The sequence below is a fragment of the Cherax quadricarinatus genome, chromosome 8, assembly GCF_038502225.1.
Source record: "Cherax quadricarinatus isolate ZL_2023a chromosome 8, ASM3850222v1, whole genome shotgun sequence".
NCBI classification, from domain to species: domain Eukaryota; kingdom Metazoa; phylum Arthropoda; class Malacostraca; order Decapoda; family Parastacidae; genus Cherax; species Cherax quadricarinatus.
Window position 1 is genome coordinate 16,035,239 of NC_091299.1, and position 27,516 is coordinate 16,062,754.

At 49.4% G+C, this 27,516-nt stretch overlaps 1 protein-coding gene across 3 annotated transcripts in view; it reads left to right on the top strand.

The window, feature by feature from the left end:
* The window catches only part of LOC128685307 (uncharacterized), a 51,793-nt gene extending 25,580 nt beyond the window's left edge, over positions 1-26,213 (top strand). The window contains exons 2-3 of one of the 3 annotated variants that reach the window (XM_070083101.1): positions 24,020-25,258; positions 25,491-26,213. In XM_070083101.1, the coding sequence (XP_069939202.1) occupies positions 24,020-25,258; positions 25,491-25,562 (1,311 nt within the window). In that variant the 3' untranslated portion in view covers positions 25,563-26,213. Of the gene's footprint in view, positions 1-24,004; positions 25,259-25,414 lie in introns of those variants that run through there. The other 2 variants (XM_053771797.2, XM_053771798.2) reach the window with 2 other exon arrangements.
* The last annotated feature ends 1,303 nt before the right edge of the window (positions 26,214-27,516 follow it).

Sequence of the window (27,516 nt, forward strand, 5' to 3'; positions counted from 1 at the left end):
ACGATTACGTCATCTAAGTACACCATAAGTGCATTACCTATGAGATCTCTAAAGATATTAGTCATGAGCCTTGAGAACGTGATAGGGGAGGATCGTAACCCAAAGGCCATACGGAGGAAGTGATAATGACCTGTAGGAGTGGAGAATGCAGTTAGCTCTTGGCTGTCCTTGTGAAGAGGGACTTGCCAAAACCCTTGTAATAAGTCTAGGGTTGAAAAGATTTTGTTATCTCTGATGTTATGTAAAACATCAGCAAGTACAGGAAGTGGGAAGCGATCTGGAATAGTTTTCGCATTCAACTTCCTAAAGTCAATCAGTGGGCGCCAAGTAGCATCCTTCTTAGGTACTAGGATCAAGGTTGCATTCCAGGGTGAATTACTAGGTGCAATAACTCCATCATCAAGCATTTGATTGATCAATTCTTCTGTGACAGCAACTTGTGAATGAGGCATTTTGCATGCAGGTATATAGATAGGTCTAGTACGAGGTTCAAGTGAGATACGATGGGACATTAAGTTCGTTATACCCATCTTCTCATCTAAACTAAGGTATTGTTCCAGTCATGGTATTGTTCCAGCTATGGTGTTGTTCAAGCCATGGTATTGTTCCAGCCATGGTATTGTTCCAGCCATGGTATTGTTCCAGCCATGGTATTGTTCCAGCCATGGTATTGTTCCAGATATGGTGTTGTTCAAGCCATGGTATTGTTCCAGCCATGGTATTGTTCAAGCCATGGTATTGTCCCAGCCATGGTATTGTTCCAGCCATGGTATTGTTCCAGCCATGGTATTGTTCCAGCCATGGTATTGTTCCAGCCATTGTGTTGTTCCAGCCATGGTATTGTTCCAGCCATGGTGTTCCAGCCATGGTATTGTTCCAGCCATGGTATTGTTGCAGCCTTGGTATTGTTGCAGCCATGGTATTGTTGCAGCCATGGTGGTGTTCCAGCCGTGGTATTGTTCCAGTCATGGTATTGTTCCAGCTATGGTATTGTTCCAGCCATGGTATTGTTCTAGCTATGGTATTGTTCCAGCCATGGTATTGTTCCAGCCATGGTATTGTTCTAGCTATGGTATTGTTCCAGCCATGGTATTGTTCCAGCCATGGTATTTTTCCAGCCATGGCAGTGTTCCAGCCATGGTATTGTTTCAGCCATGGTATTGTTCCAGCCATGGAAGTGTTCCAGCCATGGCAGTGTTCCAGCCATGATATTGTTTCAGCCATGATATTGTTCCAGCCATGATATTGTTTCAGCCATGGTATTGTTTCAGCCATGGTATTGTTCAAGCCATGGCAGTGTTCCAGCCATGGCAGTGTTCCAGCCATGATATTGTTTCAGCCATGATATTGTTTCAGCCATGATATTGTTTCAGCCATGATATTGTTTCAGCCATGATATTGTTTCAGCCATGATATTGTTTCAGCCATGATATTGTTTCAGCCATGATATTGTTTCAGCCATGATATTGTTTCAGCCATGATATTGTTTCAGCCATGATATTGTTTCAGCCATGATATTGTTTCAGCCATGATATTGTTTCAGCCATGATATTGTTTCAGCCATGATATTGTTTCAGCCATGATATTGTTTCAGCCATGATATTGTTTCAGCCATGATATTGTTTCAGCCATGATATTGTTTCAGCCATGATATTGTTTCAGCCATGATATTGTTTCAGCCATGATATTGTTCCAGCCATGATATTGTTCCAGCCATGATATTGTTTCAGCCATGGTATTGTTTCAGCCATGGTATTGTTCAAGCCATGGCAGTGTTCCAGCCATGGCAGTGTTCCAGCCATGATATTGTTTCAGCCATGATATTGTTTCAGCCATGATATTGTTCCAGCCATGGTATTGTTTCAGCCATGGTATTGTTTCAGCCATGATATTGTTCCAGCCATGATATTGTTCCAGCCATGATATTGTTTCAGCCATGATATTGTTTCAGCCATGATATTGTTTCAGCCATGATATTGTTTCAGCCATGATATTGTTTCAGCCATGATATTGTTTCAGCCATGATATTGTTTCAGCCATGATATTGTTTCAGCCATGATATTGTTTCAGCCATGATATTGTTCCAGCCATGATATTGTTCCAGCCATGATATTGTTTCAGCCATGGTATTGTTTCAGCCATGGTATTGTTTCAGCCATGGTATTGTTCAAGCCATGGCAGTGTTCCAGCCATGGCAGTGTTCCAGCCATGATATTGTTTCAGCCATGGTATTGTTTCAGCCATGATATTGTTTCAGCCATGATATTGTTCCAGCCATGATATTGTTTCAGCCATGATATTGTTTCAGCCATGGTATTGTTTCAGCCATGATATTGTTTCAGCCATGGTATTGTTTCAGCCATGATATTGTTTCAGCCATGATATTGTTTCAGCCATGGTATTGTTTCAGCCATGATATTGTTTCAGCCATGATATTGTTTCAGCCATGGTATTGTTTCAGCCATGATATTGTTTCAGCCATGATATTGTTTCAGCCATGGTATTGTTTCAGCCATGATATTGTTTCAGCCATGATATTGTTTCAGCCATGGTATTGTTTCAGCCATGGTATTGTTTCAGCCATGATATTGTTTCAGCCATGATATTGTTTCAGCCATGATATTGTTTCAGCCATGATATTGTTTCAGCCATGATATTGTTCCAGCCATGATATTGTTTCAGCCATGATATTGTTTCAGCCATGGTATTGTTTCAGCCATGATATTGTTTCAGCCATGGTATTGTTTCAGCCATGATATTGTTTCAGCCATGATATTGTTTCAGCCATGGTATTGTTTCAGCCATGATATTGTTTCAGCCATGATATTGTTTCAGCCATGGTATTGTTTCAGCCATGATATTGTTTCAGCCATGATATTGTTCCAGCCATGATATTGTTCCAGCCATGGTATTGTTTCAGCCATGATATTGTTTCAGCCATGATATTGTTTCAGCCATGATATTGTTTCAGCCATGATATTGTTTCAGCCATGATATTGTTTCAGCCATGATATTGTTCCAGCCATGATATTGTTTCAGCCATGGTATTGTTTCAGCCATGATATTGTTTCAGCCATGATATTGTTCCAGCCATGATATTGTTCCAGCCATGGTATTGTTTCAGCCATAATATTGTTTCAGCCATGATATTGTTTCAGCCATGATATTTTTTCAGCCATGGTATTGTTTCAGCCATGGTATTGTTTCAGCCATGATATTGTTTCAGCCATGGTATTGTTTCAGCCATGATATTGTTTCAGCCATGGTATTGTTTCAGCCATGATATTGTTCCAGCCATGATATTGTTCCAGCCATGGTATTGTTTCAGCCATGATATTGTTTCAGCCATGATATTGTTTCAGCCATGATATTGTTTCAGCCATGGTATTGTTTCAGCCATGATATTGTTTCAGCCATGGTATTGTTTCAGCCATGATATTGTTTCAGCCATGGTATTGTTTCAGCCATGGTATTGTTTCAGCCATGATATTGTTTCAGCCATGGTATTGTTTCAGCCATGGTATTGTCACTTACTCGTAATGAGATATTTATAGTGGAATTTTTAAGGAATTAAAATTTTATTATATGATTCTGAAAACAAATAGTATCTTCGTAAAATGGTTTACGACTTAGGAGCCACCTACCTAGGAGGCACCTACCTAGGAGGCACCTACCTAAGAGCAACTTTCATAAGAGCCACCTACCTAGGAGCCACCTACCTAGGAGGCACCTACCTAGGAGCCACTTACATAACAGCCACCTACCTAGGAGTCACTTACATAGGAGCCACCTGCCTAGGAGCCACCTACCTAGGAGCCACCTACCTAGAAGGCACCTACCTAGGAGCCACCTGCCTAGGAGTCACCTATCTAGGAGCCACATACCTAGGAGTCACCTACCTAGGAGCCATCTACCTAGGAGGCACCTACCTAGGAGCCACTTACCTAAGAGGCACCTACCTAGGAGGCGCCTACCTAGGAGCCACCTACCTAGGAGCCACCTACCTAGGAACCACCTACCTAGGAGCCACTTACATAGGAGCCACCTACCTAGGAGCCACCTACCTAGGAGCCACCTACCTAGGAGCCACCTACTTAGGAGCCACTTACATAAGAGCCACCTGCCAAGGAGCAACCTACTTAGGAGCCACATACCTAGGAGCCACCTTCCTAGGAGCCACCTACCTAGGAGCCACCTACCTAAGAGCCACCTATCTAGAAGCCACCTACATAGGAGGCACCTACCTAGGAGCCACCTACCTAGGAGCCACCTACTAGGAGGCATCTACCTAGGAGGCACATACCTAGGAGCCACCTACCTAGGAGCCATCTACCTAGGAGCCACCTACTTAGGAGACACCTACCTAGGAGCCACCTACTTAGGATGCACCTACCTAGGAGGCACCTACCTAGAAGCCACCTACCTGGGAAGCACATGCCTAGGAGGCACCTACCTAGGAGCTACCTTCCTAGGAGGAATCTACCTAGGAGGCACCTACCTAGGAGCCACCTATCTAGGAGCCACCTACCTAGGAGCCACCTACCTAGGAGCCACTTACATAGGAGCCACGTACCTAGGAGGCACCTACCTAGGAGCCACCTACCAATGAGCCACCTACCTACGAGACACCTACCTAGGAGCCACTTACATAGGAGCCATCTACATAGGAGCCACCTATGTAGGAGCCACCTACCTACGAGCCACCTACCTGGGAGGCACCTACCTAAGAGCCATCTACCTAGGAGTCACCTATCTAGGAGCTACCTACCTCGGAGCCACCTACATAGGAGGCACCTACCCAGGAGGCACCTACCTAGGAGCCACCTACCTAGGAGGCACCTACCTAGGAGCCACCTACCTAGGAGGCATCTACCTAGGAGGCACCTACCTAGGTGCCACCTACATAGGAGGCACATACCTAAGAGAAACCTACCTAGGAGACACCTACTTTGGAGCCACCTACTTAGGAGGCACCTACCTAGGAGGCACCTACCTAGAAGCAACCTACCTGGGAGGCACATACCTAGGAGGCACCTACCTAGGAGCCACCTATCTAGGAGCCACCTATCTAGGAGCCACCTACCTACGAGCCACCTACCTACTAGCCACTTATATAGGAGCCACCTTCCTAGGAGTCACCTACTTTGGAGCCACCTACCTAGGAATCACCTACCTAGGAGCCACCTATGTAGGAGCCGCCTACCTAGGACACATCTACCTTGGAGGCACCTACCTAGGAGGCACCTACCCAGGAACCACCTACCTATGAGTCACCTACCTAGGAGCCACGTACCTAGGAGCCACCTACCTAGGAGCCACCTACCTAGGAGGCACCTTCCTAGGAGCCACCTACCTAGGAGCCACCTACCTAGGAGCCACCTATCTAGGAGCCAATTACATAGGAGCCACCTGCATAGGAGCCACCTACATAGGAGCCACCTTCCTAGGAGCCACCTACCTGGGAGGCACCTACCTAGGAGCCACCTACCTAGGAGCCACCTATCTAGGAGCCACCTACCTCGGAGCCACCTACATAGGAGGCACCTACCTAGGAAGCACCTACCAACGAGGCACCTACCTATGAGGCACCTACCTAGGAGCTACATACCTAGGAGCCACCTACCTAGGAGCCACCTACCTAGGAGCCACCCACCTAGGAGCCACCTACCTAGGAGCCACTTACATAGGAGCCACCTACCTAGGAGTCACCTACCTTTGAGCCACCTACCAAGGAGCTACCTACCTATGAGACACCTACCTAGGAGCCACTTACATAGGAGCCATCTACGTAGGAGCCACCTACATAGGAGCCACCTACCTACGAGCCACCTACCTGGGAGGCACCTACCTAAGAGCCACCTACCTAGGAGCCACCTATCTGGGAGCCACCTACCTCGGAGCCACCTACATAGGCACCTACCCAAGAGGCACCTACCTAGGAGCCACCAACCTATGAGGCACCTATCTAGGAGCCACCTACCTAGGAGGCACCTACCTAGGAGGCACCTACCTAGGTGCCACGTACCTAGGTGGCACATACCTAAGAGCCACCTACCTAGGAGACACCTACCTAGGAGCCACCTACTTAGGAGGCACCTACCTAGGAGGCACCTACCTAGAAGCAACCTACCTGGGAGGCACATACCTAGGAGGCACCTACCTAGGAGCCACCTTCCTAGGAGACACCTACCTAGGAGCCACCTACCTAGAAGCCACCTATCTAGGAGCCACCTACCTAGGAGCCACCTACCTAAGAGCCATATATAGGAGCCACCTTCCTAGGAGTCACCTACTTTGGAGCCACCTACCTAGGAGTCACCTACCTAGGAGCCACCTATGTAGGAGCCACCTACCTAGGAGACATCTACCTTTGAGGCACCTGCCTAGGATGCACCTACCCAGGAACCACCTACCTATGAGTCACCTACCTAGGAGCCACCTACCTAGGAGCCACCTACCTATCAGGCACCTACCTAGGAGCCACCTTCCTAGGAGCCACCTATCTAGGAGCCACTTACATAGGAGCCACCTGCATAGAAGCCACCTTCATAGGAGCCACCTTCCTAGGAGCCACCTACCTAGGAGCCACCTACCTAGGAGCCACCTACCTAGGACCCACCTATTTAGGAGCCACCTACCTCGAAGCCACCTACATAGGAGGCACCTACCTAGGAAGCACCTACCTACGAGGCACCTACCTATGAGGCACCTACCTAGGAGCTACATACCTAGGAGCCACCTACCTAGGAGCCACCTACCTAGGAGCCACCCACCTAGGAGCCACCTACCTAGGAGCCACTTACATAGGAGCCACCTACCTAGGAGTCACCTACCTTGGAGCCACCTACCAAGGAGCCACCTACCTACAAAACACCTACCTAGGAGCCACTTACATAGGAGCCATCTACATAGGAGCCACCTACTTAGGAGCCACCTACCTACGAGCCACCTACCTGGGAGGCACCTACCTAAGAGCCACCTACCTAGGAGCCACCTATCTGGGAGCCACCTACCTTGGAGCCACCTACATAGGCACCTACCCAGGAGGCACCTACCTAGGAGCCACCTACCTATGAGGCATCTATCTAGGAGCCACCTACCTAGGAGGGACCTACCTAGGAGGAACCTACCTAGGTGCCACCTACCTAGGTGGCACATACCTAAGAGCCACCTACCTAGGAGACACCTACCTAGGAGCCACCTACTTAGGAGGCACCTACCTAGGAGGCACCTACATAGAAGCAACTTACCTGGGAGGCACATACCTAGGAGGCACCTACCTAGGAGCCACCTTCCTAGGAGGCACCTACCTAGGAGCCACCTACCTAGGAGCCACCTATCTAGGAGCCACCTACCTAGGAGCCACCTACCTAGGAGCCACTTATATAGGAGCCACCTTGTTAGGAGTCACCTACTTTGGAGCCACCTACCTAGGAGTCACCTACCTAGGAGCCACCTATGTAGGAGCCACCTACCTAGGAGACATCTACCTTGGAGGCACCTACATAGGAGGCACCTATCCAGAAACCACCTACCTAGGAGTCACTTACTTAGGAGCCACATACCTAGGAGCCACCTACCTAGGAGCCACCTACCTATGAGGCACCTTCCTAGGAGCCACCTACCTAGGAGCCACCTACCTAGGAGCCACCTATCTAGGAGCCACTTACATAAGAGCCACCTGCATAGGAGCCACCTACATAGGAGCCATGGGAGGAGAAAATAAACTTTCTTAAGTAAATCAGAAGAAACATAAATCGAGAAGTCGTCACATTAGAAGGACATGATGGCCAGAGTTTTGAATACCTGGTTTAAGGGAGCCACCTACCTGGGAGGCACCTACCTAGGAGCCACCTACCTAGGAGCTACCTATCTAGGAGCCACCTACCTCGGAGCTACCTACATTGGAGGCACCTACCTAGGAAGCACCTACCTAGGAGCCACCCACCTAGGAGCCACCTACCTGGGAGCCAACTACCTAGGATGCATCTACATAGGAGTCACCAACCTAGGACCCACCTACCTAGGAGCCACCTACCTAGGAGGCACCTATGTAGGAGCTGCCTATCTAGAAGGCACCTACCTAGGAGCCACATACATAGGAGCCACCTACCTAGGAGCCGCCTATCTTGGAGCCACCTACCTAGGAGCCTCCTACCTAGGAGCTACCTACCTAGGAGCCACCTACCTAGGAGCCACCTTCCTTGGAGGCACCTATCTAGGAGCTACCTACCTAGGAGGCACCTACCTAGGAGCCACCCACCTAGGAGACACCTACCTAGGAGCCACCTACTTAGGAGGCACCTACCTAGGAGGCACCTACCTAAATGCAACCTACCTGGGAGGCACATACCTAGGAGGCACCTACCTAGGAGCCACCTTCCTAGGAGGCACCTACCTAGGAGGCACCTATCTAGGAGCCACCTATCTAGGAGCCACCTACCTAGGAGTCACCTACCTAGGAGCCACTTACATAGGAGCCACCTGCATAGGAGCCAACTATGTAGGAGCCACCTACCTAGGAGCCACCTACCTGGGAGGCACCTACCTAGGAGCCACCTACCTAGGAGCCACCTATCTAGGCGCCACCTTCCTCGGAGCCACCTACATATGAGGCACCTACCTAGGAGGCACCTACCTAGGAGGCACCTTCCTCAGAGCTACCTACCTAGGAGCCACCTACATAGGAGCCACCTACCTAGGAGCCACCTACCTAGGAGGCACATACATAGGAGTCACCTACCTAGGAGCCACCTACCTAGGAGGCACCTATGTAGGAGCCACCTACCTAGGAGCCACCTACCTAGGAGCAACGTTCCTGGTAGGCACATACATAGGAGGCACCTACCTAGGAGCCACCTTCCTAGGAGGTACCTACCTAGGAGCCACCTACCTAGGAGCCACCTGCCAGGGCCACCCACCTGGAGCCTACCATAGCCTGCTTGGAGCACCTGCCTGGAGGCCAACCCTGCCCTGAAGCCATTCCTGCCTGGGAGCCACCTACCTGGGAGGCGCTGCCTGGGGCCACCTTCCTGGGGGCACATACCTTGGAGGCACCTGTCTAGGAGCCTATCCTGACTGAGACCACCTGCCTGGGGTTCCTGCCACCTAGGGCCACCACATAGGAGCCACCTGCCACAAGGGACCAGCCTATGGTAGGGCCACCTGCTAGGAGGCCACCTGCCTGGGAGGCATGGGCTGCACAGAAGCATCTACTGGGAGCACCACTGTGGTTGAGGATACCGCCTGGGCCACCACAGGAGGCCACCTGCCACAGGAGACCACGGGGTACATGGGAGGCACCTGCCACCAGAGCACCTGTCTAGGGCCACCTACCTGGGAGGCCTCCTACCTGGGGCTACCTGGCACAGTAACCACCTGCCTCCAGACCACCTTGCCTGGGAGCACCTGTCACAGTAGGGCCTACCTGGGAGCACCATGCCTGGAGGGCCACCTGCCTCCAGGGCCACCTGTCTGGAGAACCACCTGCCTATTGGAGCCTACCTAGGAGGCCTGGGCACCTGCCTGAGCCAACCTACCTAGGAGGCACATGCCTGGGCCGCCACCACAGGGGCACCTGTCTGAGGCCACCTGCCTAGGAGCCACCTACCTGCCACTACCTACCTAGGAGCCACTCACCTAGGAGGCACCTATCTAGGAGCCACCTATCTAGGAGCCACCTACCTATTAGGCACCTACCTAGGAGGCACCTACCTAGAAGCAACCTACCTGGGAGGCACATACCTAGGAGGCACCTACCTAGGAGGCACCTATCTAGGAGCCACCTATCTAGGAGCCACCTACCTAGGAGTCACCTACCTAGGAGCCACTTACATAGGAGCCAACTGCATAGGAGCCACCTATCTTGGAGCCACCTACCTAGGAGCCTCCTACCTAGCAGCTACCTACCTAGGAGACACCTACCTAGGAGCCACCTACTTAGGAGGCACCTACCTAGGAGGCACCTACCTAGAAGCAACCTACCTGGGAGGCACATACCTAGGAGGCGCATACCTAGGAGCCACGTTCCTAGGAGGCACCTACCTAGGAGGCGCCTATGTAGGAGCCACCTACCTAGGAGCAACCTTCCTAGGAGCCACCTACGTAGGAGCAACCTACCTGGGAGGCACATACCTAGGAGGCACCTACCTAGGAGCCACCTTCCTAGGAGGCACCTACCTAGGAGCCACCTACCTAGCAGCCACCTATCTAGGAGCCTCCTACCTAGGAGCCACCTACCTAGGAGCCAGTTATATAGAAGCCACCTTCCTAGGAGTTACCTACTTGGAGCCACCTATGTAGGAGCCACCTACCTAGGAGACATCTACCTTGGAGGCACCTACCTAGGAGGCACCTACCCAGAAACCGCCTTCCTAGGAGTCACCTACTTAGGAACCACGTACCTAGGAGCCACCTACCTAGGAGCCACCTACCTAGGAGGCACCTTCCTAGGAGCCACCTACCTAGGAGCCACCTATCTAGGAGCCACTTACATAGGAGCCACCTGCATAGGAGCCACCTACATAGGAGCCATGGGAGGAGAAAATAAACTTTCTTAAGTAAATCAGAAGAAACATAAATCGAGAAGTCGTCACATTAGAAGGACATGATGACCAGAGTTTTGAATACCTGGTTTAAGGGAGACACCTACCTGGGACGCACCTACATAAGAACATAAGAAAGGAGGTACACTGCAGCAGGCCTGTTGGCCCATACTAGGCAGGTCCTTTACAATTCGTCCCACTAACAAACATTTGACCAACCCAATTTTCAATGCCACCTACCTAGGAGCCACCTATCTAGGAGCCACCTACCTCGGAGCCACCTACATTGGAGGCACCTACCTAGGAAGCACCTACCTACGAGGCACCTACCTACGAGGCACCTACCTAGGAGCTACATACCTATTAGCCACCTACCTAGGAGCCACCCACCTAGGAGCCACCTACCTGGGAGCCAACTACCTAGGATGCACCTGCATAGGAGTCATCTTCCTAGGAGCCACCTACCTAGGAGCCACCTACCTAGGAGGCACCTATGTAGGAGCCGCCTACCTAGGAGGCACCTACCTAGGAGCCACGTACATAGGAGCCACCTACCTAGGAGCCACCTATCTTGGAGCCACCTACCTAGGAGCCTCCTTCCTAGGAGCTACCTACCTAGGAGCCACCTACCTAGGAGCCACCTTCCTAGGAGGCACCTATCTAGGAGCTACCTACCTAGGAGGCAATTACCTAGGAGCCACCCACCTAGGAGACACCTACCTAGGAGCCACCTACTTAGGAGGCACCTACCTAGGAGGCAACTACCTAGAAGCAATCTACCTACGAGGCACCTACCTACGAGGCACCTACCTACGAGGCACCTACCTAGGAGCTACATACCTATTAGCCACCTACCTAGGAGCCACCCACCTAGGAGCCAACTACCTGGGAGCCAACTACCTAGGATGCACCTGCATAGGAGTCACCTTCCTAGGAGCCACCTACCTAGGAGCCACCTACCTAGGAGGCACCTATGTAGGAGCCGCCTACCTAGGAGGCACCTACCTAGGAGCCACGTACATAGGAGCCACCTACCTAGGAGCCACCTATCTTGGAGCCACCTACCTAAGAGCCTCCTACCTAGGAGCTACCTACCTAGAAGCCACCTACCTAGGAGCCACCTTCCTAGGAGGCACCTATCTAGGAGCTACCTACCTAGGAGGCACCTACCTAGGAGCCACCCACCTAGGAGACACCTACCTAGGAGCCACCTACTTAGGAGGCACCTACCTAGGAGGCAACTACCTAGAAGCAATCTACCTGGGAGGCACATACCTAGGAGGCACCTACCTAGGAGCCACCTTCCTAGGAGGCACATACCTAGGAGGCACCTATCTAGGAGCCACCTATCTAGGAGCCACCTACCTAGGAGTCACCTACCTAGGAGCCACTTACCTAGGAGCCACCTGCATAGGAGCCAACTATGTAGGAGCCACCTACCTAGGAGCCACCTACCTGGGAGGCACCTACCTAGGAGCCACCTACCTAGGAGGCACCTATGTAGGAGCCGCCTACCTAGGAGGCACCTACCTAGGAGCCACGTACATAGGAGCCACCTACCTAGGAGCCACCTATCTTTTAGCCACGTACCTAGGAGCCTCCTACCTAGGAGCTACCTACCTAGTAGCCACCTATCTAGGAGCCACCTTCCTAGGAGGCACCTATCTAGGAGCTACCTACCTAGGAGGCACATACCTAGGAGGCACCTATCTAGGAGCCACCTATCTAGGAGCCACCTACCTATTAGGCACCTACCTAGGAGGCACCTACCTAGAAGCAACCTACCTGGGAGGCACAAACCTAGGAGGCACCTACCTAGGAGGCACCTATCTAGGAGCCACCTATCTAGGAGCCACCTACCTAGGAGTCACCTACCTAGGAGCCACTTACATAGGAGCCAACTGCATAGGAGCCACCTATCTTGGAGCCACCTACCGGAGGGCCAGCCTGAGGCACTCATGGAGCCACCTAGCCTGGAGCCACCTGCCTAGGAGGCCACCTGCCTGCCTACCTCAGGAGGCCACCTCCATAGGCACCTTATGCCACCTGGGAGCCACCTACCTGGGCATTCCTAGCCACCTGCCTAGGAGGGCCACCTGCTAAGGCCTACTGCCACCAGAGCCACCTTCCTAGACCAACCATGACACCTACCTGGTAGCCACCTGCACCTATCTGGAGGACCACCACCACCTGGGACACCTACCCTAGGGCCCACCTTGCCTAGGAGCACCTTCCGGAATACCACCGCCCCTGCCTGGGAGGCACCTGCCTGGGACACCATGCCTACAACCTTGAATCCACATCCTAGGGTCACCTCCTGCCTACAGCCACCACTCCCAGGGACCACCTGGGGCTGGAGCCACTACCTATGAGCCACCTACTTTGGAGTCACCTACCTAGGAGCCACCTACCTAGGAGCCACTTACATAGGAGCCACCTGCATAGGAGCCACTTACATAGGAGCCACCTGCATAGGAGCCACTTACATAGGAGCCACCTGCATAGGAGCCACTTACATAGGTGCCACCTGCATAGGAGCAACCTACGTAGGAGCCACCTACCTAGAAGTCACCTACCTGGGAGTCACCTACCTAGGAGCCACCTACCTAGGAGCCACCTATCTAGGAGGCACCTACCTACGAACCACCTTCCTACGAGGCATCTCCTTAAAAACCACCTATCTAGGAGCCTCCTACCTACGAGCCAACTACCTAGGAGCCACTTATATAGGAGCCACCTTCCTAGGAGTCACCTACTTTGGAGCCACCTACCTAGGAGTCACCTACCTAGGAGCCACCTACCTAGGAGCCACTTACATAGGAGCCACCTGCATACGAGCCATCTACATAGGAGCCACCTACCTAGGAGCTACCTACCTAGGAGCCACCTACCTAGGAGCAACCTACCTAGGATGCACCTATGTAGAAGGCACCTACCTAGGAGCCACCTACCTAGGAGCCGCCTACCTAGGAGCTACCTACCTAGGAGCCACCTACCTATGATGCACCTATGTAAGAGCCACCTACCTAGGAGCCAGCTACCTAGGAGCCACGTACATAGGAGCCACGTACCTAGGAGCCACCTATCTTGGAGCCACCTCCCTAGGAGCCACCTATCTTGGAGCCACCTACCTAGGAGCCACTTACATAGGAACTGCTTACATAGGAGCCACCTACCTAGGAGCACCCTACCTAGGAGCCACGTACCTAGGAGCCACCTTCGTAGGAGGCACGTACCTAGGAACCACCTACGTAGGAGCCACTCACCTAGGAGCCACTCACCTAGGAGCCACTTACCTAGGAGCCACTTACCTAGGAGCCACTCACCTAGGAGCCACTTACCTAGGAGCCACTTACCTAGGAGCCACTTACCTAGAAGCCACTCACCTAGGAGCCACTTACCTAGGAGCCACTTACCTAGGAGCCACTTACCTAGGAGCCACTCACCTAGGAGCCACTTACCTAGGAGCCACTTACATAGGAGCCACTCACCTAGGAGCAACTTACCTAGGAGCCACTTACCTAGGAGCCACTCACCTAGGAGCCACTTACCTAGGAGCCACTTACCTAGGAGCCACTCACCTAGGAGCCACTTACCTAGGAGCCACTTACCTAGGAGCCACTTACATAGGAGCCACTTACCTAGGAGCCACTTACCTAGGAGCCACTTACCTAGGAGCCACTCACCTAGGAGCCACTTACCTAGGAGCCACTTACCTAGGAGCCACTTACCTAGGAGCCACTTACCTAGGAGCCACTTACCTAGGAGCCACTTACCTAGGAGCCACTCACCTAGGAGCCACTTACCTATGAGCCACTTACCTATGAGCCACTTACCTAGGAGCCACTTACCTAGGAGCCACTTACCTAGGAGCCACTTACCTAGGAGCCACTTACCTAGGAGCCACTTACCTAGGAGCCACTTACCTAGGAGCCACTTACCTAGGAGCCACTCACCTAGGAGCCACTTACCTAGGAGCCACTTACCTAGGAGCCACTTACCTAGGAGCCACTCACCTAGGAGCCACTCACCTAGGAGCCACTTACCTAGGAGCCACTCACCTAGGAGCCACTTACCTAGGAGCCACTTACCTAGGAGCCACTTACCTAGGAGCCACTTACCTAGGAGCCACTTACCTAGGAGTCACTTACCTAGGAGACACTTACCTAGGAGCCACTTACCTAGGAGCCACTTACCTAGGAGCCACTTACCTAGGAGCCACTTACCTAGGAGCCACTTACCTAGGAGCCACTTACTTAAGAGCCACTTACCTAGGAGCCACTTACCTAGGAGCCACTCACCTAGGAGCCACTTACCTAGGAGCCACTTACCTAGGAGCCACTTACCTAGGAGCCACTCACCTAGGAGCCACTTACCTAGGAGCCACTCACCTAGGAGCCAATTACCTAGGAGCCACTTACCTAGGAGCCACTTACCTAGGAGCCACTTACCTAGGAGCCACTTACCTAGGAGCCACTTACCTAGGAGCCACTTACCTAGGAGCCACTTACCTAGGAGCCACTTACTTAGGAGCCACTTACCTAGGAGCCACCCCCCTACTGTTACAGTGTTGTTTACATTAAATATTGACAATGTTTGGTGTAGTGCGCAGCTTGGAAACATTACAAGCAATGTTTAGTTATAAATGTTAAGGCAGAATGGTTTATAATATTTTCAAAATACGATTATTAGAAACTGAGATTTAAAAATAATAATAATAATAATAATAATAATAATAATAATAATAATAATAATAATAATAATAAAAAATTTATTCCGGTTCGGTACATTTCTTAGAGAAAATTATAGTTAGTTTATTATGCACCCCACACCCATCCTGTGGGTGGAAGTCACCCCACACCCATCCTGTGGGTGGAAGTCACCCCACACCCATCCTGTGGGTGGTAGTCACCCCACACCCATCCTGTGGGTGGTAGTCACCCCACACCCATCCTGTGGGTGGAAGTCACCCCACACCCATCCTGTGGGTGGTAGTCTCTCCACACCCCTCCTGTGGGTGGTAGTCACCCCACACCCATCCTGTGGGTGGAAGTCACCCCACACCCATCCTGTGGGTGGTAGTCTCTCCACACCCCTCCTGTGGGTGGTAGTCACCCCACACCCATCCTGTGGGTGGAAGTCACCCCACACCCATCCTGTGGGTGGTAGTCTCTCCACACCCCTCCTGTGGGTGGTAGTCACCCCACACCCATCCTGTGGGTGGAAGTCACCCCACACCCATCCTGTGGGTGGAAGTCACCCCACACCCATCCTGTGGGTGGTAGTCTCTCCACACCCCTCCTGTGGGTGGTAGTCACCCCACACCCATCCTGTGGGTGGTAGTCACCCCACACCCATCCTGTTGGTTGTAGTCACCCCACAACGATCCTGTGGGTGGTAGTCACCCCACACCCATCCTGTGGGTGGTAGTCACCCCACACCCATCCTGTGGGTGGTAGGCACCCTACACCCATCCTGTGGGTGGTAGTCACCCCACACCCATCCTGTGGGTGGTCGTCACCCCACACCCATCCTGTGGGTGGTCGTCACCCCACACCCATCCTGTGGGTGGTCGTCACCCCACACCCATCCTGTGGGTGGTCGTCACCCCACACCCATCCTGTGGGTGGTCGTCACCCCACACCCATCCTGTGGGTGGTCGTCACCCCACACCCATCCTGTGGGTGGTCGTCACCCCACACCCATCCTGTGGGTGGTCGTCACCCCACACCCATCCTGTGGGTGGTCGTCACCCCACACCCATCCTGTGGGTGGTCGTCACCCCACACCCATCCTGTTGGTGGTCGTCACCCCACACCCATCCTGTTGGTGGTCGTCACCCCACACCCATCCTGTGGGTGGTAGTCACCCCACACCCATCCTGTGGGTGGTAGTCACCCCACACCCATCCTGTGGGTGGTAGTCACCCCACACCCATCCTGTGGGTGGTAGTCACCCCACACCCATCCTGTGGGTGGTAGTCACCCCACACCCATCCTGTGGGTGGTAGTCACCCCACACCCATCCTGAGGGTGGTAGTCACCCGACACCCATCCTGTGGGTGGTAGTCAAAAGATTACAAAGGTACATACTGGGTCCAGGGACTGGACTCCAAAGTTATGATAGCTGAACTAGTTACAAAAGTAATGAACTCCATTTAGATCTGGTCACAATCATGGCAAGTTACAGAGGTAATGAATCAGCTTCACTCCTATACATGGTTACAGTCATGAACAAATTACAAAGTAATGAACCACTGATACGTCCACACCTGGTCACAATTGTAATGAGTTATAAATTCAAATCTTAAGTGGGTCATACACCCACACTAGCGCTCTCACACACACACACACACACACACACACACACACACACACACACACACACACAGTTCCCCACAAGAGATTAGTGCAGAAGCTGGAGGATCAGGCGCACGTAAAAGGGAGGGCACTGCAATGGATAAGGGAATACCTGACAGGGAGGCAGCACGAGTCATGGTACGTGAAGAGGTATCACAGTGGGCGCCTGTTACGAGCGGGGTCCCACAGGGGTCAGTTCTAGGACCAGTGCTATTTTTGATATATGTGAACGACATGATGGAAGGAATAGACTCTGAAGTTTCCCTGTTCGCAGATGACGTGAAGTTGATGAGAAGAATTAAATTGGACGAGGATGAGGCAGGACTGCAAAGAGACCTGGACAGGCTGGACATGTGGTCCAGCAACTTGCTTCTCGAATTCAATCCAGCCAAATGCAAAGTCATGAAGATTGGGGAGGGGCGAAGAAGACCGCAGACAGAGTATAGGCTAGGTGGACAAAGACTACAGACCTCACTCAGGGAGAAAGACCTTGGGGTGACCATAACACCGAGCACATCACCGGAGGCACACATCAACCAAATAACCGCTGCAGCATACGGGCGCCTGGCAAACCTGAGAATAGCGTTCCGATACCTTAATAAGGAATCGTTCAAGACACTGTACACTGTGTATGTTAGGCCCATACTGGAGTATGCAGCACCAGTCTGGAACCCACACCTGGTCAAGCACGTCAAGAAGTTAGAGAAAGTACAAAGGTTTGCAACAAGGCTAGTCCCAGAGCTCAAGGGAATGTCGTACGAGGAAAGGTTAAGGGAAATCGGACTGACGACATTGGAGGACAGAAGGGTCAGGGGAGACATGATAACGACATACAAGATACTGCGGGGAATAGACTAGGTGGACAGAGATAGGATGTTCCAGAGAGGGGACACAGGGACAAGGGGTCACAACTGGAAGCTGAAGACTCAGACGAGTCACAGGGACGTTAGGAAGTATTTCTTCAGTCATAGAGTTGTCAGCAAGTGGAATAGCCTAGCAAGTGAAGTAGTGGAAGCAGGAACCATACATAGTTTTAAGAAGAGGTATGACAAAGCTCAGGAAGCAGAGAGAGAGAGGATCCAGTAGCGATCAGTGAAGAGGCGGGGCCAGGAGCTGAGTCTCGACCCCTGCAACCACAATTAGGTGAGTACAATTAGGTGAGTACACACACACACACTACCAGAGTGAGAGGGGAGGGCGAACCAGCAAGACTGGACCTTGTTTTCACCCTGGGCAGTTCAGACATTGAGGACATCACATATGAGAGTCCCCTAGGAGCTAGTGACTATGTGGTTCTGTGCTTTGAATACATAGCAGAGTTACAAGTGGAGAGGGTAACAGGAGTTGAATGGGAAAAGCCAAACTATAAAAGAGGGGACTACATAGGTTTGAGGAACTTCCCGCAGGAGGTTCAGTGGGACAGAGAACTGGTAGGAAAGTCGGTAAACGAAATTATGGAATACGTAACAACAAAATGAAAGGAGGCAGAGGTAAGGTTTGTTCCCAAGGGCAACAGAAATAATGGGAAGACCAGAACGAGCCCCTGGTTTACCCGAAGGTGTAAGGAGGCAAAAACTAAGTGCAATAGAGAATGGAAAAAGTGCAGAAGGCATAGAACACATGAAAATAAGGAGATTAGTCACAGAGCCAGGAACGAGTATGCACAGTAGTAAGGAGGGAGGCCCAGCGACAGTATGAAAATAACATAGCATCGAAAGTCAAGTCTGACCCGAAACTGTTGTATAGTCACATCAGGAGGAAGACAACGGTCAAAGACCAGGTGATCAGGCTGATGACAGAAGGTGGGGAACTCACAAGAAATGATCAGGAGGTATGTGAGGAGCTAAACAGGAGATTTAAGGAAGTATTTACAGTAGAGACAGGAAGGGCTCTGGGAAGACAGCACAAAGGGGAACATCAACAGAGAATATACTAACAAGTGTTGGATGACATACGAACAACTGAGCAGGAGGTGAAGAAGCTGCTAAGTGACCTTGATACCTCAAAGGCGATGGGACCGGACAACATCTCCCCATGGGTCCTTAGAGAAGGAGCAGAGACAATGTGCGTGCCACTAACCACAATCTTCAATACATCCCTTGAAACTGGGCAACTACCTGAGATACGGAAAACGGCAAATGTAGTCCCCATTTTTAAGAAAGGAGACAGAAACGAGGCACTAAACTACAAACCAGTGTCTCTGACGTGTATAGTATGCAAAGTCATGGAGAAGATTATCAGGAGGAGAGTGGTGGAGCAACTGGAATGGAGTAAGATTATAAATGACAACCAGCATGGATTCATGGAAGGCAAATCCTGTGTCACAAACCTTCTGGAGTTTTATGACAAGGTAACAGAGGTAAGACACGAGAGAGAGGGGTGGGTGGATTGCATTTTCCTGGACTACAGAAAGGCCTTCGACACAGTTCCTCACAAGAGATTAGTGCAGAAGCTGGAGGATCAGGCGCGTATAACAGGGACAGCACTGCAATGGATCAGAGAATACCTGACAGGGAGGCAACAACGAGTCATGGTACGTGAAGAGGTATCACAGTGGGCACCTGTGACGAGTGGGGTCCCACAGGGGTCAGTTCTAGGACCAGTGCTATTTTTTATTTATGTGAATGACATGATGGAAAAGATGGAATCTGAAGTGTCCCTGTTCGCAGATGATGTGAAGTTGATGAGAAGAATTAAATCGGATGAGGATCAGGCAGGACTACAAAGAGACTTGGACAGACTGGATACGTGGTCCAGAAACTGGCTTCTCGAATTCAACTCTGCCAAATGCAAAGGCATGAAGATTGGGGAAGGGCAAAGAAGACCGCAGACAGAGTATAGGCTAAGTGGACAAAGACTGCAAACCTCACTCAAAGAGAAAGATCTTGGGGTGACAATAACACCGAACACGTCTCTGGAGGCACACATCAACCAGATAACTGCTGCAGCATATGGGAACCTGGCAAACCTGAGAATAGTGTTCCGATGCTTTAATAAGGAATCGTTCAAGACACTGTACACTGTGTACATCAGGCCCATACTGGAGTATGCAGCACCAGTTTGGAACCCACACTTGGTCAAGCTCGTCAAGAAGTTAGAGAAAGTACAAAGGTTTGCAACAAGGCTAGTTCCAGAGTTCAGGGGAATGTCCTACGATGAAAGGTTGAGGGAAATCGGACTGACGACACTGGAGGACAGAAGGGTCAGAGGAGACATGATAACGACATACAAGATACCGCGTGGAATAGATAAGGTGGACAGAGACGGGATGTTCCAGAGAGGGGACACAGAAACAAGGGGTCACAATTGGAAGCTGAAGACTCAGACGAGTCACAGGGATGTTAGGAAGTATTTCTTCAATACACAAATAACCCGCACATAAAAGAGAGAAGCTTACGACGACGTTTCGGTCCGATTTGGACCATTTACAAGTCGGACCGAAACGTCGTCGTAAGCTTCTCTTTTATGTGCGGGTTATTTGTGTATCGTTCCAGTCACGGTATTGTGCCTTTTTTTTGTTATTTCTTCAATCATAGAGTCGTCAGGAAGTGACGACTCTATGATTGAAGTGACGTAGTGGAGGCAGGAACCATACATAGCTTTAAGACGAGGTATGACAAAGCTCAGGAAGCAGAGAGAGAGGACCGAGTAGCGATCAGTGAAGACACAGTGCCAGGAGCTGAGTCTCGACGCCTGCAACCACAATTAGGTGAGCACAGTTAGGTGAGTACACACACACACACACACACACACACTAAGTAATGCTCTATTTACAGCTAGCAAAGTCAGGGTATTTTTCCAGAATGGTCTGTAATATACCACTGTGGATAAATTACTTTGCCATTTCTTGAACATTTCTAAGTGAATTGTCTCTAAATTCATTAATTTTATCGCACTCCAGTACATAATGACGCAAAGTTTACATTTCGTTTGGTCTACATCTGGTGGTGGGGATTTAACCTGCCAAAGATACTTGTAACCCAGCCGGAGCCAGGCGGTAGTGACATCCAAGAGTCGGCTTATCTTGTTGGATGCACCATAGACATGTGGCTCCTCCTGCATGATAGAATGATGATAGATGGATTGACTTGTGTCAGTCTTCCTAAGTCTTAAGTCAATAAAGTTCAATTGAAGTTCTTTTCGTATAATTGTTCTCAAACTGCTAACTGACAACCCAAGATTGTAATCTACTCCCTCTTTGAAAGCAGACAGCTTAGCCAATTTATCAGTTCTATCATGCATCTGGAGACCAATGTGAGATGGAATCCACAGCATGTGCGCTCTGACTCCACTGTCCACAATCTTACCATAGGTGTGTCGGGCTTCTGACACAAGCATGCCACAATTTATACTTAATGAATTGAGAGCATTTATGGATGACAGAGAATCAGTTACAATTAAAGTGTCAACCTTAGATACATGGACGCATTTGAGTGCAAGGAGTATGGCAAACAGTTCTGTTTGAAGGGTAGAGGCCCAGTTATTGATGCGTGCTCCAATTTCTTTATGAGAGCCATCACTCTGTATGATAACAGCAGCACTACCAGCTGCACCAGTGGACTGGTGAACAGAACCATCAACGTAAATAATTTGTGAAAGAGGGTTCTGTGCGACTAACTTATCAATACAACTTAAGGCATCCTGTTTGGCTCCAAGGCGAAGCTTTGGTTGTGATTTAAGAAGAGTTTTGGGGGCAAATGGAGGAATGGTAGTTTGGAATGGGGTAATATCCCATGGAGCAAGGAAGTGCCTCTGTTGCCTAACTTGACCTAGATCATGTAGCTGGTTCATGCGGAGGTCGGTTCCAGTTTTTTCGATCCGTCTGGAGGGATGTTCACCAGTGTTGAAGAAAGTTTGGAGGGTTTCTGTCCAGGGGTTTGAATGGGCTAACCTAAGCATATTGACCCCAATAAAGATATTTCTTTCAGTAACACGATCTCTAATGCTTGGAATATTAAGTTCTTTCCGCTTATTTAAAATTTTGGTAGTACGAGGGCATCCTAGGATGATCCTCATTGCTTCGTTCTGCAGTTCAAGCTTCCAGTCAGACACAAGAGCAAGTAGTGACACAGCATAATCAACCAATGATCTAATATAAGCAAGATTCATCATTTTCACAATTTTAACATTAGCACTATACCTGGGGTGAAACCCTGCCACAACTCTAAGTGCTCTCAGCCTTTGTATTGGCGACAAAGTCTCGTTACAACAGGTCCAAGTAGTGGAACCTCAAAGCCTAGACACCTGTATCTGCTTATATATTCTAGAAGAGACCCATCATGCAACTGGATCTGACGAACTGTGCCTCTCTGTCGAGGAGGACGCCTGTTGAGTATCTTTGTAGCTTAATAACCGTTACAAAGACACAATTGGTATATGTGTACCATGATAGTATAGTGTGTGTAAGTCACTGAGGATATATCCACCAAGCTCATGACAATAAATATTTTGGTAAATAACGTCTATATTTAGTGTAAAAATACTGCATTTATTGAGTAGTGGAGGCAGGTGGTGTAACTTTCTCCAGCGAGGGATTATCACCTGTGAAAGCCGCTGCTTCCTGAGAAATTTGAGGAAAGATGAACACTAGTGACGCAGCACTGTTTTCCTCTCCAGTTCATTTAAAACTTTAATATCAAGTTTGTTAAGGTGTGCCTGGAGGGGGTACCCGCTTTTGCATAACGTGTGTCAATACCGAGACGGAATCTAGATGTTGGGTACTAGGAAAATAAAATATCTAATTTTGTGGAGAACACGTATTTAAATACATTGAGTGATGGTACTACTGTGGGATCTCCACTAATCTATATTACTTGGTTTGTGTCCGGAGTATTTTTTGGTAAACTGAAGTTGACTCAAAAACTCAGAAATTAGAAGCACGGTATTACCTGGAGAGATTACCTGGAGAGAGTTCCGGGGGTCAACGCCCCCGCGGCCCGGTCTGTGACCAGGCAACAACTTCCATACGTTAATTTCAGATTACGAATAATATACACTATTACTATTAAAATTAATATTATTATATTCGTGGGGAAAGGCTAGATCCGCAGGGGTCATACAGCGCCTGTGGAATAGGAAGAAAAGGCGGCTGCACTACCTTGAATCAAAAGTTCTTCACCAGCACCAAGGCAAACTTTCCCTGACGGGATAATATACATTCATATCATTTAACATGACACCAGGACACGGTGCCCCGTGGTCTGGTGGCTCCCGCTTCACACGGCGAGGATCCCGGTTCGATTTCCGGCGAGGGTAGAAACATTGGGTGTGTTTCCTTACACCGGTTGTCTATGTTCACCCATCAGTAATAATGGGTACCTGGGTGTTAGTCGACTGGTGTGGGTCGCATCCTGGGACAAAACTGACCTAATTTGCCCGAAATGCTCAGCATAACAAGGGGCTTTCTGTACAGCAGTATATCATTGATGTCAGCTATGGTCTGTATACCTTGTACATGTACTTGTAGAAATAGATATTATTATTATTATTATTATTATTATTATTATTATTATTATTATTATTATTATTATTATTATTATTGTTGTTATTATAATTCGGTCTTTTAGTATAAGAAATGATCTTTCTGACAATAAAAATATCCATTTAACTTTGCTTTTAGAACCTTAATGCGTTTATAACTCGGTAAGAATAACAAAACACCTATTACGTTACGTATAGATTCTTCTGTCTTTACTTGACCCGTAGATGGTTCCAGGGTCGTCCATCACTTGGTTCGCTTTCAAACCACCAACTTAAAATTTCACACAGATATAATTAAAATTGCAGCCGGCGAAATTTTTTTGGCTCGTATTATCTATATACTGAACACACTTTCTATTATTACCAGTTGGTGTCTTCATTTATAGCTAGTTTTTTAAGAAGTCACAATACGTTAGCCGGAACATTTCGTAACTAGCCCATATATTAGAAATGAAAATTAAACTTTTCGGTCTTGTTTGGAAGAAAATCACGTCGTAACTTGATGTGATCCAGGACGGGCAGAAATGTCGTCACGGTTTTGTTTGTGGGTTAGTTGTGAGATAAGTTATTATTTGTTGGTCACTAGAAGCTCTTATTTATCTTGCTTTGGCAACTGATGTAATGTTATCACCGCAGGTGTTGTGTGTCGTGCTTGCTGTCAGCGTGTCAACATGGGCACAGCCCCAGCGGCCCCGTCAGACGCCCTTAGCCATGGGCATGCGTCTCCTAGACAACCTACGCAGTGGTATGACAAGGACCTTTCAGGGCATCTTCGGCGGTGGACCAAGAAGGGAGAAGGAAACCCCCAGTGAACGTCCGAGGAAGCCCCAGCAGGTAAATGTCTTACCTCCAGCTCAAGAGAACTTGCCACCAGCCCAGCAGAACTTCTTGCCTCCAGCTCAGCAGAACTTCTTGCCACCAGCCCAGCAAAACTTTTTGCCTCCAGCTCAGCAGAACTTCTTGCCTCCAGCTCAGCAGAACTTCTTGCCCCCTCCCATTGAGAAACCTAATGCAGCAGCTACTGCAACGCCATCGTCATTTTTCAAAGTTTTTCAAGATACTGAGGTCTCCACGGCCTTCCCAGATATACAGGGTTTCACCGACGAAAGCCTTAAACCTAACGCCTTCCTGAGCGGAACTACACCTTTCCAAGGAACGGTAGACGAGGACCAACTGCCTTTCATCCCAAAACCTTTAGTGCAGAATCAACTATCTTTACAAGATTCTTTCTCCACACACAGTCAGTTCAAGAACGATTTTAGAGATTTCGGCAGCCCCAAGCCTGGAGACACAATTACAGAAACTTCCTTACCATTTGGTAACACTGTATCTTTTAGCTTAGGAAGTGCCTTCGAAACTAGTCGTACACAAGATTCTTTCCACCAGGAGAGTCAATCATTCCATTTTCCCAGTGCTCAAGAGAGCAAAGATAGTGTTAGTCCTGCCAGGGAACACACTAACCCACAGTCGTTGACCAGGTTCAATCAGCCCTCTCAAAACCCGGACGGTCACAACAATCACCAGGTATTATCTAGATCTATTGAATCTTCCGGCCTACCAACATTCAGTTTGACAGTACCACAAAGAGAAAGTGTGTCCCACCTTCACCCGACGGTTATCATAAGATCACAGTCTCCATCCCCAACACACATGCCCACACAGCATTTCACGGAGCAACACAAGCGCAGATACTCAACGAAGGATAGTCTCGCCACACCCTCCATCCGTCCAGCTACCCACGAGTTGGAAAAGCCGTCCAGGGATCAGCAACATCCCAGGAAGAAGCCACTGGTGCCCGTTAAGACCAGTAACGGGCACATTAACGCCGGCACCAAGATGCGTGTCACCCCTAAACAAAATGAAGATGGTACTGAGGTAAGTTGCAACACTTTTTCCCTAGGATGTACTCACGTGTTTCATAGAACACACCTCCAGACTTTAATTAAGAGGAAAGAATAAGTTTGAGAAATGAATTATTGATCCTTGTCTAAATTTTGCTCTATTGTCATTCTCACTCTGCCTGTCCTGCAGGGAGCTGAAGTGAGCAGCTACGAGTTCGGGTACGGCGTACTTGACAGTCATACTGGCAACCAATTCTTCCACGCAGAGAAACGAGAGGAAGGGCAGACGAGAGGCTCCTACAAGATCCAGCTCCCGGACGGCCGAGTGCAGACAGTGACCTACGTGGCCAATAGTCATGGTTTTCATCCTGAAGTAACTTTCGATGGTGAGGCTCGCTTCCCAGACACCACTCCAACACCGCCAGCTTAACGTCTACTCTGTGTCGACGCCCAGACACCACTCCAATACCGGCAGCTGAACGTCTACTCGGTGTCGACTTCGCAGATACCATTACAACTGCGGGTCTCTAAGTTTTTACCTAACAAAGGTGGAAACTATCTGAGAAAAAAGTAAGAAATAACACAGATATTGTCAGTCTACCTAGAGATCTTCTGGCCTGAACAGGATCTCACGCTAGACAGAAAATGTTTGCGCCATCTCTTACGTTTTAATGAGGGTTATTCTAATAAAGTAAGCGATATGGTTGATAAATAGCTCACTCAGTCTAGAGAAGCTGAGTTGCTGGAACCTTGCCTGAAGTAAGCTGTGTAATCAAGTAACCCATTGCTGGAATGAATCATATCTAAGGTATGTAATATAAGTCTTCAGTCTTCCAACACCTTGTGGTCTTCAGTACGTGAAACACTACATTGTCCCCGTGATGAGTTCCTCGTTACGCTGATGTGTACTGTAATTGGAATCATTGTCCATTAGTGTAAATAATGTTTTCGTAAATTAGGTTAAGTTGTTCCAATCGCAGGCGATTGGACAGTGTTTTAATGTTTGTTGTTTTATAATAAAAGCAAAAAAAAAAATGTAATTAATTTTTCTGTTGACATCCTACCTAAACACACTGAAAAATATTCATTATTATATTTAGGAAGGGAGCGCTAAACACATAAAGGTCATATATCTCCCGGGAAATAAGAGGCATTCAAGATCGACACCATACCTAGCCCTTCTAGGGTAGGGTAGGTGTCTGAGCCCGAGCTTGTAGCTCACAAGACTGTCATTCCCATTAGTCCCCTTGAGGCGGGGATGGCAGACCAGAGAGGCCTAGCTTGTGGCTAGGCCTGGGGACAGTTGGTCCCAAAGATGAGGAGGTACTTGTGCCTCCTCCCATGGGAGACTTAGGTCTCAGACACTCCCTAAAGTGGGAGCCAAGGCCGGGCCACCACTGGGAAAAGGCCCGGGCCGGGAGAATACCGGCGAATCTTTAATAATAATAACCTCAGAGCGCAACCAGTCCTTCATATTTTTATTTTTTGCCTTGCGTGTGAAACTGCACGCTCTAAATTTCTTAAGTAAAGCGCTACCAGGCGCAAACATTCAGACTTTCTTTTTATTTCGTTATTATCGGATAATTATAAGTTAACCTAACCTAGGATGACGTAAGAACTCCATGGAATTTCAAACCTCCAGCAATGAAGAATGGACAATTCGTTTGAAACTGAATATAAAAGTTAGAGAACAGGTTTTTAAACAACCCACTGCGCCTCAGTGCTACACTGTACTACACCGCCTCACTGCTAAACTGTACTTCACTGTGCTAAATGCGCTTCACTGTGCTAAATTGCGCCTCACTTTGCTACACTGTGCTACACCGCCTCACTGTGCTACACTGTACTTCACTGTCCCCTCAAGGAAGGTTCCTTGATGTTGGTGAGGGATTCTTGATTTAGGGAATTGGATCTGTGCTCCAGTTCCCCGAATTAAGCCTGAATGCCTTCCACATCCCCCCCAGGCGCTGTATAATCCTCCGGGTTTAGCGCCTCCCCTTTATTATAAAAATAATGTGCTTCACTGTGCTAAATGCGCTTCACTGTGTTAAACTACGCCTCACTGTGCTACACTGTGCTACACTGCTTCACTGTGCTACACTGCACTTCACTGTGCTACAATGCGCCACACTGTGCTACACTGCGCCTCACTGTGCTACACTGCGCGTCACTGTGCTACACTGCGCCTCACTGTGCCACACTACGCCTCACTATGCTATACTGTGCTACACTGTGCTACGCCGCCTCACTGTGCTACACTGCGCTACATTGCGCTTCACAGTGCTACACTGA